The following is an 11,775-nucleotide window of genomic DNA, read 5'->3' on the forward strand; positions in this document are numbered from 1 at the left end:
GTATAGTAAGACTTATGAATTGTATTAAAAGTATAATGAAACCCATGAATTGTAGCAAAAATAAGCTGAATAGCAGCAAAAATAAGTTAAGGGTTTGTTTGGATACCACTTATTACTGAAAACTGAAAACATTATAACAAAATAATTTTTAAATATGTAAATAGTGCTGTAGGACTCAATTTTAAAGTTATTTTTGCTGAAAAAAGTATTTATGGGTCCCAAAAATAGTACACAAGACTCACAAAACGCATGGGACGTAATCATAGAGGAAAAAATGTGTATCCAAACATGCACTAAATAAATAAATAAAATTAGTTTTTTAATCCAATAGCAAACGCATCCTTATTATGCATTGGACTATCTCCATGTGACACATACTGCTTTATCCTTTTTTTAAATGGATAAAATCTATTAAAAAAAAAACTAAAAAAAAGAAAAAAAGAAGAAGAAGAAGAAAACAAAGCCGGGGGCCCAAAAGAACCAAGGTGGAGTAATTTGCTTTGTGGCGAAATCAGTTGTCAACTTGTCATATTATTGGTATTGGGGTTTAAAGTTTAAACAGCCGGGTGTCCATCTCTTCACACGTATCACTCTGCATTTCAAACAACGGAATTTGGCTTCTGGGTTTCGATAACTTTTGTTAGTTTATACTTTAAACCCCAACCCCATCTCTATATTTTTCCTCTGGTCTCCCAAGTCTCAGAGATTCCAATGGCTTCCTGTGAGTCTCTCTCTGTCTCTCTCTCACTCAGCCCCAATGACAATATGCCTTACTTGTATATTTGGTTTCATATTGTGTGTGGGTGTATATTCTTTTGGCTTTTTAGTTCATCATCTTTGCATTTGGGGAAGTGGGTATTTCAAAAGTCAATGCTTTTTTCTTTTTATTTAATTTTTGGTCTTGTTTGAGAGATTGGGGTGCCTGGGTTTCTGGGATTTGTTTATTAATGTTATTGAATTTGTGAGCAGTGGAAGTTATAAGTAATGAATCTAATGATAGCCATGCATGACTATTATAGTTGCTTTGATTGGTTTTTTGTTCGGGTAAATTGGAAATTAAGTCCCTAAAGTTTGGTTTGATTGGATTTTACCCCTAAAGTTTTAGAATTTAGATTTTACCCCTGAAGTTTTGGTGATGTTTAGATTTTATACCTTAACGTTTCAGAATTTAGATTTTAACTCTTATATTTTGGGAGTATTTGGATTTTACACCCTACAATTTCAGAATTTAGGGGTGTAAAATCCAGACAATCTATAGGGGATAAAATTCAAGTTCTGAACGTTAGGGTGTAAAATTCAAACACCACAAACTTCTGAAGGTAAAATTCAAATTCTGAAATTTCAGTGTATAAAATCTAATCACCCCAAACTTTAGAAGCATAATTTGCAATTTACCCTTTTTGTTTTTATTTTTATTTATTTTTTTCTGATGAAAAGATTTGATTTTTTATTATTCTGAACATTGGTTGATAATGGTCATTAGTCTATTAAGTTTCTTTTTTTTTTTTTTTTTTTGGTTCCTTTACTTTTTGAATGTAGGGATTTTTTTTTTTTGGGTTGGAGTGAGTGATTTGTATAAACAAAAAGCAGGTAGGTTCTATTTGAACAGATGAAATGTACAGCACTGAAATTAACTTCAGTGAATAAACCAATTTAAAGTAATAATAATGTATGAATTTCTGAATGGTACCAGTGTGGTTTTACTCATGTAACTTTAGTGTTAGTGTGGAATCTCTTTGTTAGGCTTCGAATTTGATGTCTCAATCAATTTTGTGATTGTTAATTAGAGTAATTGAGGGATGAATAGATTTTAGTCCAATGAAGGAGAACTGTTGATATAGGTTTCTTTAAAATTTAAGTGTGGATTGGCAGAAAATGGATAAAAAAGGCAGAAGAAGAAGGACTAGTAGAAAAGAAATGTGTGATCACACTGCTAAGAAGTATTGAAGTCACACATTGATTATCAAATGTTCATTAGCTTTGAAAGAGATGAAATTATCATATGAAATTTAGCATTTGTATGAATTTTAATCATCCCATATACAAACTACTGTAAACCATAAATTAAGATTTAAATTAGGAGTCATGAAATCATTATGTATATAGAAAATAACAGTCTTTACCTAGCTATTACTATAGCAAGTTTCTGCCTTGTAATTGCTGGATAAAGTTGTTACTTAACTTCTACTATAGCAAGTTTCTGCCCTGTAATAGCTTGATGTAGTCTTGGTGAATGATTGAATCCTAATAATTATCAGGCATATGGCTCGAAGTCCATGTTGTGGCTTTTAAGCCTATCACATGTCTATATATAGATGCTATTCTGAATACTTTTGTTGGATGGTCCACTTGTAATTTTTTTCCCATGGTTACAGGGGCAGAGCAGGGTTGGGAACCGAAATCATTTCTCTCTTTTATTGACTTATTTTTCTGTTCAAACGTCTGTAGTGATTGGTTATATAGGATGTTATGGTCCTCGTTAAAGAGTTGGAAGTTTGAGGTCAAGCCGCCAAGGCTTACCATTGGTTATTAAGGGTGATTTGCCATTAGCTTCCCCTGTGCAATAATATTATTACTTATTGTGCTGTTTTTTTTTAATAAATTACTTATATTAAAAAAAAAAAAAAAACGATTACACTGAGAAGTGTATTGGATAAAGGATCAATGAGTCTTCAACTTCAATGCCAATTAGCTCTAGCTTCAATGGCATCTCCTGCCCTTTTAAAAGCAAGGTGGAGGGTGAGGTTGTGTGTTCAAGACTCACCAAGTACATGTGTAACATACCAGCCCCCACCCCCCAACCCAAAAAAAGAAAAGAAAAAAGAAACATAAAAAACTTATCATAAACTTAAAAGTTTGCAGGTGCTTTGGTATAAGCATAAGCATTTACTTCTTGTTACCCTTGACGGAAGAGTAAAATTTTTCACATCCTACATGTGTGCTTTACTGCCTTAGTAACATTAAATGCCACAAGTCTCTCTATCCCTCACTTCTTCATGCTGGCCAATTCATTCTGGTGATTTTAAAGCTTGTTTATGTAAATCTTTTCTTTGAAAGTTCATTGTATGAATCCTTTCTTCAGGTGTTGCTAATGTACAACTCCAGCATCTATTGCTAACAAATATTCTGATCCTACCTAACTAACCCTTCTTCAATACTTTTCCTTAATGATAATGCTTATGAAACTGCATCATATCTGCAACCTTAAAGAAATAAAAAATTTCATCATCGATTTTGACCAGTATGTGATCATCTTGCAATTTGGCATTTGAGTGGGTTAACTGAAAAGGCAAATACTTCTTTTACAAGAGCAAGGTGGAGGGTGAGGTCATGTTCAAGACTCGCCGTTTAACATACCAATAAAAATAAAGGGAAAAAAAAGAAAAAGAAAAAAGAAAAGGGAAGTGACTAACTGACATGGCTTAATTGTTGAGTTACAAGAAGTGACTTAGGATGTCCATTGGACAGAGAATTTTACATTTTTGTTTGTAATCTGTGCATTGTAGCTTTGATAATGTTGGTACATTTTCTGGGTTTCACTTGGACCCAGTATTTTGCAGTTGATGCTAGCATTTGTTTAAGAATATTCTCTGAATAATTTAATATGATATCTGTTTCACTAGAAGTTAACATGTCAATAAAAACGCTCTAGTTTACTTTGCTTCCAGATATCATGTGTGATCTTTTCAAATTTAGCACTAAAATGAATTTTTGATGTTATGTTTGGCAGCAAATGGTAAGGATGTGCAAGAATCTTAATTTAGGGTTTTAAAATTTAAATAGAGTTACTGTTATGAATGTTAAATAACTAAAGTCAGGGTATGCTAGTTGAATTCTGGAAGGGGTAGGAATTGTAGAGGAGGTTTTTGAAAAAGTACTGGGGTTTTATATGATTATAGCATGGTCTAGCATTTAAAAACAGCAATATAGTGTTTAATGTCTGCAAAAATTTTAGGCCCACAGGTTGTGGTGATTATAGGGAGGATGGAAAATAGGAGAGAGAAAAGTGGGGAGAAAATGGTGTTTGTGGTTGTTTGGTTAAGAGGTAAAAGGGGGTGAATTTTGGTGGGGTGCAGGAGTTTTCTCCTTGAGCCCACCAAAACACAATCTCCCCAAATTGGGGAGAAAAAGGGGCAAAAATATTTGGACAAAAATACCCGCGCTACAAGCTTCTTCTTTGTACGTGCCTTTGTTTTTTCCATTTTTTATCCAAAGCATTAAAGGCAGCACTTTTTTTATCCTTTTTTTTTTGCCACCCCTTTGTAGCCACAGCATGACCTGGCCTTAAGTGGGAGCAGTAAACTTCCTCAATAGACTAGTCTTTATTTTGTTACATACACACTTCAGATTCAACCATTGCAACTTAGTTAGCGGTACATAGTAAGAAATTTCCTTAAATTTTCTTTGGACAAAAATTTCCTTTAAACCAGTTTGGAGTAAATTTCTTACAACCCACTACGAGGTGGTTCAGAAGACTAGCCATGTGTGCTTATTCTTGATATATGGATTAAATTTGTGCTTTACTTGTCAGTTACACCATTTCTCAAGTCAACAACTCTGTTTTTTTGACATGGTGATGCTATATATTATTGCTATTATACGGATACATGAATAAATACATGGAAAATGCTTAAAAAATGTGAAGAAATTCTTTTTTAGATATTGTACTTTAGTCACTTGTGACATGGTTCTTATTTCAGGTAGCTTGGGAGCATTAAATATTAGATTTTCAAGCTTGGACTTTGGTAGAGCAAGAGTTGGTATTTTAAAACAGTATGGCATAAAAACTTGGACAGGGCGGAGGACACCACAATTTGCGGGGGTAACATTACGAGTTTCACAACAGTTAGAGAACGTACAAATTGTAACCAAGTGTAGGTGCTTTTTGTCAATTGATTTGTTTGCTTACATTTTTCGGCTAATCCTCCTGTTCTTACAAATATTGTATGTGCAAGTATATCTATACATAAACACAGGCATATCTGTTTTCTATAGCCATCAGTTCTTACACTCTTGATGCAATCCAGAGTTTGACATATATTACAAATCATCAACACTTTTGGATCATTCACCATCCATAATGTGTTTGCAAATCATATATGCATAACGTTAGTACATCAGGGATTCCTGCTGTTGATAGACTGCAATCCCTCTTGTAATTAAGTTTGAAAGAAAATGGCCTGAGAACTTGATCCTGGGGTTTTGAACATATTTCAAGTTCTTTTTCTTTCTCTTTCATTATAGTAAAATTAGAATGAAAGAAATTCTCATGACTTTTTGTGCAGTCCAGTTAACAAGAATTTATTGTTTGATGCAACAGCTTCTGGAAATGTAGAGAATGATTCAGAAGAGACTAAAATTTCTGGTTTGACAAATCAGCTCATTCCAAATTCATCTGAAGTAAGTAGTATGCTAATAATTTTAATTAAATAGTTCTATATATTATTAAATCTAAACTGTCAATAGTTTATACCATTGATAGTTTTGCCGGCAAATGAGCTCTATCTCAAATGGCATTGTCTTCCCCCATGAGAATCATAGGGTGAGGTAATGGGTTCAAAACCCACTGAGTTTGTGTATAATTTACCAATTAAAAAAGAAAAGAAAAAAAGAACATGGCTGGCTGGCATCTGAGTGAAAATACACAATTCTTGTAGTGTTGTGTCTTTCTTTGTTTCATGTAATTAAAATGAAAATAATCAATTCTTTCATTTCTTTCTTTCTATTTTTTTGGTAAAGTTCTTATCAAAATAATTTTGAACTGTGAACACATCATCGTGACTGGTGGATGTTTCAATTTTTCCATTTTTTAAGTGGTTATAGAAGTCTAGACCACCATCTCTATGTATTATGCCCACATTCTTTAAGTGCTTTTCCTCTAATCATGAAATGCACTGCGTTTATGTTGTGATCTAGGAAATTATTAAATGCTTTGCAATCAACAAGCATCCTCTTTTGAATGTATATAGGTGTTTGTTATTAGGGATGTGTGTTGGGCAGAGCTAGTCTCCCTTTAATGATGTGGAACCAAAAAAAAAAAAAGTTCTGAGATTGGCTGAGGACTGTAGTTGAACGTTTGGTTTGCAGGAAAGATTTGTTTGGAAAAAAGCAAGATCAGGGATTTGGAAGGATGGCACCATGTGTCTAATGTGGAACATTTGGAAAAAAAAAAGAAAAAAAAAAAAGAAAAAGGAATGCAAGAACTTTTGAAGGATGGGAGTTTTCAGCTTTTGAAATCCTTATATGTGTGGGAACCTAGGAAGTGCGGAAAACTCATTTGAGCTGCCGTGTCCATGACCAACACGTGTTGGACACCAGACACCTTTGGGATGTGTGGACACCTCTAGTATACGGCTGCAGGCTTGTCCCAGCCCTTTTTTTTTTGAAATATGATGGGACATGGCCGGGTGTATTTTGGTTTTTGGATTTTATTATATTACTATCCATTATTGCTCGTAAATTGATATATGTTTAACATTGTATGAAAAATAAATGTTTAATAGATAAAAAATATAAATAAAAATATATTTAATAATTAATTAATATACATATTCCTACTGTGTCATGTCCTAATTTTTCAGAAATTGTTTTTTCGTGCCATACTTGTATCTATGTCTGTGCTTTACTGCTTAGGTGGGAACAAGCTATCAGCCATGCTGATTCATCAGATTTATCGGCTTTTCTTGACAAGACGAATTTTGAATGTTAAATATAATTTATTTTATTTTGGTTCTCCTTTGTAAAGATCCTGTGTTCCTGGGTATCACCCCTTTTGTGCCTTTTAATTGAATTTACTTATATAAAAAAAAGCTTTTAGAGTTATTCCAGTTGGCCAACATATACACTGTTGGTTTGATACCTACACCCTGCAGGTGGAATACCATTTTTGTCACTGTCTGTGAGAAAATTATGTACTTGTATGTTGTATGACAAAAACTATATGCTATTTTAGTTCTTCAAGTTAAAAACTGTCTTAAATTATAGTGTGATATAATTGTTGTGGATAAATCAATTATTAGGGAAGCTTTGACAGATAGTTTCCGCAATTTTTTTTCTCAATTCTATTGTAAATTGAGATTATTCTAATCACAAAATTATTCCAATGTCCATATATTTTATTGTGCCAATGCTAGTGGTTTTCATTTCTTCTTTGTGCTTGTGCAAGAGAGCGTACCTGATATTTGTTTATGTTATAAGAAACACTGAAACAGAAAGAATTTTGACAAAACATTTCTTTACCATCGCATGAATGCAGTCACACAGATTGTCTCTATGGATGCTCACACATATATTCCTTTTGGAAAGGTTCAATCATTTACTCAGTCAAATCTTATTTTCAGGTAGAGTCTCTGCTCACAACACTATGTGATACAACTTCAGTTACGGAGTTTGAATTAAAGGTAAACATTTTGAAGTGCAAGTTGTTCTGCAATGCAAGCATGATTTCAAAATTCATTTTCTTTTGTTACTAGCGGATGAGGATCTTCTCCTTATTCTAAATCTTTTTCTTTCTAATATTTTCTATTACTTTTCCTCATATTGTTAGCTTGATGGATTTCGGTTATATGTGATGAGGGGCTTGAATGGGAAAATTGAACCTCCACCTTCCCACATTCCTACTCCTGTCAGTGTAAGTGCAACTGCTGAAGCACCTGAAAATGGTTCTGTTTCTACATCTTTAGTCATCTCCAAGCCAGTACCTTCTTCAGGTGGTATTCAGACACTTCTAGAAAAAGCTGCAGATGAAGGCTTGGCTATACTTAAGTCTCCAAGGGTAATATTAACAAATTTATGCTTCTATACTAATTACTCAGTAAATTCTGGGAACTAAAAGCATGAATGGTGCAGGTGGGTTTTTTTAGGAGATCTAGAACTATAAAGGGCAAGCGAGCTCCGCCTCCGTCCAAAGAGGTACTGGTTTATAATTTTTTTGTGTGGAAAATATTGCATTAACTCATCGGTGGTACTCTGTATAAACATAGGGCTGTTTTGAGAGCACAGGGAAGTCAAACATTTTCCTTGATTAGTCATATCAATTGGAATGAGTCTTTTCTTTCAACTGCTTGTTTATAATGTTTGCTTTTAGTAGGATTTCCTTAAAATATAGTTATGTTTTAGGTTCAGTGATGAATTAGTTCATTTGGTCTGGTTTTCTTATGCGGTGCTTTGCTTTGTTTTTCCTCTCTTGATTTTCTAACACATATTCTATGTCTTATTTATTTATTTTGATAGGTAAAATACTCAAAAACTCCGTTGATTTTTTTAAACTTACATTACATTATAAGACCATTGATAAGCATACACTGTATTATGTTATAAGAATGAAGTTGCTTTCATGTGAACTTTGGAAATTTAGGGAATCAGGTTATATAGTCCCATTTAAACCAATACCCAGGAAATATAAGACCAATGGCAATGAACAGGTGCTGCTTGTTTATAGTTTTTTTTGGAGATTGAAATGAATGTTGTAGTGTTCTATATTGTGATTTGACAGCTTTTCAAATTAGATACTGTCACAACACTAGTTCTGTTTTGTTTTAGATTCCAGGCTGTAATTCTGTACCAGCCTTTTTGGATGCTAAAAATAACAGGGATTTTGCACAAATATGCCATTAGAAATTTTTTTTTTTACTGGGTTTGAGATAGTATTATATATTAATTAATCTATTAATATAGAAGTAATTCATAATCAGTCAGTTAGGATTGATCTAAACCAACTCATTATGCATACGCATCAACATGCCAGCTATTAAACAACTTCTTAGAAAGAGAAGACAGCCAATCAGAAATGTCATGAAATCCCCTGCCCTTGGGGGTTGCCCTCATGTGCAAACCAAGTCACCACCTGCCAACCCCTAGGTAGCAATGCCCGTAAACCTGTCAGTGTCAGCCACTGATGATCTCTGAAGCACCGATGCTGCAAAATGGGTGCTGCACCCGCACCGGACTCGTGGCAACACAGTGATGCTCCTCTGACACACTGATTCACCCTTGCGCTGACACATGCTGACATGCACCAATTCGAGCCGATTCCGGCCGAAATCAGACTAAACTGGCCGATTCTGGCTGAAATTGGCCGAAACCGGCCAAAATTTACCGAAACCAGCCGATATCTTCCGAAATTAGCCAAAATTGGCTGAAATCATGGCCGAAATTTATGTAAAAAATAATAATAAAAATAAACTTGTGGGTTGTATTCTATATATCATCTCTAAAGTTTGTATATATTCACAATTATATGAAAAGTATGCTTAGTAATATATAGAAAAAATAAATAAAAATATTTTTAATAATTTTTTAATCACCGCACCCGCAACTTACTTTTTTAAAAATTTTCGAGTCCCGCACCCACACCCACACCTGAATTCGGAAACGCACCTGTGCTTCATAGCTGATGATCCAATCACCCAAATCACAAGACTGTGAACCAAACACCCAAATACCACTCCAGCTGCCAGACACTGTCGTGGCAACTAATGGTGGAGCCACATGGGGTGAGAGGGGGTCATGGCTCTCCTAAGTTCTGGAAAATCCTTTCATATATACAGTAGTGTGTGATGATTGAGGATGTATGAAAGAGGTTTAGGTAGTTGGGCTTACGGCCCCTAAGTCTCAACATATATATACCCAAGTCTCAAAATATGTATGTATGTATTTATGTATGCATATGCTAATATGATCCTATAAAAGTATAATATTTTTTTTCCCACTAAAAAATTTGAAGTCAGTTATCTATAGTTATATATGTTCACAACCCTATGATTATTAAGGTATACATATCAATCAAATAAATTGATTTGGCATTCATATAATTGCTATGACTACATCTCCTTAAACAACCACATCTTTTGAAATAAAATGTCTCATTCATTAAACCAAAAAAAAAAAGCTCAACAGCCCCAACCACAGCACCTTTCTTCTTAAACAACACTCTTGCTTTCCCTCTAATGCAAGTTGATTCCGTTTTCCACTAAAGTTCTTTGAGCAATGCTAGAACACTTTTGTCATGATGAGTTTATCATTCTCTGATCTCTACTAATAACATTCTCATTATTATTCTGCAGAAGCAAATTGTGAAGGAGGGCCAAGTGCTTTGCTATATTGAACAGCTTGGCGGGGAGCTCCCAATTGAGGTTTGGGTTTTGACTTGAATATTTTTATTGTATGTGCATGTGTTGAATGAGAGCAAAAGATTTTCTACTTTTCCCATCCTCTTCCACCTATTCTTTCTCTTCCCTGTCACTTTATGTCAAATATTTACTTTGCAAGTCCCTGTTTATTTATTTGTTTCTATTTTGTCTTCTTTTTTTTTTTTTTCCTCCAGTCTGATGTATCTGGGGAGGTTATCAAGATTCTACGAGAGGATGGTGGTGAGTTTGGTGTCTTTGGATGTCTTTTCATTGTTGGGTTTTTCTGCCAAATTTCACTTCATATGTTCTCATTTGGTCTGCTTTGCTTTACAGAACCTGTTGGATATGGCGATGCTTTGATTGCAATCCTTCCATCATTTCCTGGAATAAAGAAGCTTCAGTGATTTGGCCAAACTTTCTCTTGTTCATTCAATGTGACGCTCTGCAGTTACACTTCGCAAGCATTGTATGCCCTAAGTTTATACCATTTTCAGTTGAAGATGGTATGCCTTAACTTTCACGTTGCAATTTTGTGATCAGCATACAGGTTTAGTGATTACATTGAAGACAAAGAGCTTTGAAAATTGTTAATAAGTGGAATTGAAAAATAGATATGTTGAAATCATAGCACATAGATTTTTTAATTTATTTTTTTCTTTTAAATTCTTTTGAATTTTGCAAAGAAGCCAATGTTGAGTTAGATCTCAGGTTTGGTGAGATCAAGTCTCAACTTTTTTCTCCCTTCTATGTTCCAACTTTCTGATATATTTGTCAAAAAGCTTAGGTAATTTCCATACACTAGACACAGAACTCAGCCTCTCATGGCTGCGTATCAAACCAGGTGGTGCATCTTGTTCATAATTCTGATGAACCTATACAAACTGGCTATGCATATGACTGTTTTATTTTATACTTATAATGAACCCTTTTATCTTTTATTTTTTGTTGCTAAAATAATGAACCTTTTATCATCCGTGTATTATATTGGCAAAAAGAAAATTAAAGGCATTATAATCTTTAGTAGCAGTGTCTATTATTACCAATACAATTAGAGATTGCCTGTTTTCTAGAATTAAAGCAATCTAGCTACTACATAATTTAGGTTACTTTTCTCTACTTTAATGCATAAAAACAAGGGGAAAAAAATAATTCAATAAACCATATGAGGCAATTAGCTCACAGCCTCGTACAATCCAGAGCATCCACCCACTATAAATTCCACTAGTCCATAATCATTGTTGGTAAACCTAAATCAATAAAGCCTAAAAAATTATAATAAAAATAAGAGAACCTAAAATTCATAAAGATTGTATCAAATTTGGCGAAAATGGTCCACTACCACTATTTAGCAAAAAAAATTAATAATTTACAATTGTTTTGGAAATATATAGGGATTTATCACCTTTTTGAAACTCAAGTTCCAAAAACTTGGTGGTCTTTGGGATAATTATGGAGGACTAATGATTCTTTTAGATTAGGCTTCCAAGGTCAAGGTCTTTATTTGGTCTTTTATCTCTAAAGGAAGATTTTCTATCATATTAAGGATATCATTAGGAGCTACAGAAGAAGGGTCTGAGGACTATACTCCCAAAAAATCTATAGAAGATTGTCATATGACCATTTTCTTTTCTGAGAGCATTATCTC

The 11,775-nt window shown here is 33.9% G+C and overlaps 1 protein-coding gene across 2 annotated transcripts; it reads left to right on the plus strand.

Moving 5' to 3' along the window:
• The first annotated feature begins 498 nt into the window (after window positions 1-498).
• On the plus strand, window positions 499-10,793 carry LOC115988489 (biotin carboxyl carrier protein of acetyl-CoA carboxylase-like). 2 transcript variants are annotated; one of them, XM_031112060.1, is made up of 9 exons: window positions 499-721; window positions 4,701-4,874; window positions 5,321-5,400; window positions 7,341-7,400; window positions 7,547-7,774; window positions 7,849-7,911; window positions 10,065-10,133; window positions 10,325-10,370; window positions 10,464-10,793. In XM_031112060.1, the coding sequence occupies exons 1-9, from the start codon at window positions 712-714 to the stop codon at window positions 10,532-10,534; spliced, it is 801 nt and encodes a 266-aa protein (XP_030967920.1). In that variant the 5' UTR covers window positions 499-711; the 3' UTR covers window positions 10,535-10,793. The 2 variants fall into 2 exon arrangements, with proteins under 2 accessions (XP_030967920.1, XP_030967919.1); XM_031112059.1 differs by lacking the exon at window positions 499-721 and having other exon boundaries at window positions 4,685-4,874.
• Window positions 10,794-11,775: the final 982 nt, after the last annotated feature.

This window comes from Quercus lobata, chromosome 5 (genome assembly GCF_001633185.2).
Source record: "Quercus lobata isolate SW786 chromosome 5, ValleyOak3.0 Primary Assembly, whole genome shotgun sequence".
Lineage (NCBI taxonomy): Eukaryota > Viridiplantae > Streptophyta > Magnoliopsida > Fagales > Fagaceae > Quercus > Quercus lobata.

Bases quoted from the DNA above. Each gene is read 5' to 3' on its own strand.
- LOC115988489 (XM_031112059.1), top strand. From the start codon at position 4,685: ATGGTTCTTATTTCAGGTAGCTTGGGAGCATTAAATATTAGATTTTCA. The intron at 7,912-10,064 runs GTACTGGTTTAT...ATTATTCTGCAG, and splicing joins CTCCGCCTCCGTCCAAAGAG to AAGCAAATTGTGAAGGAGGG. The intron at 10,134-10,324 runs GTTTGGGTTTTG...TTTTTCCTCCAG, and splicing joins GCGGGGAGCTCCCAATTGAG to TCTGATGTATCTGGGGAGGT.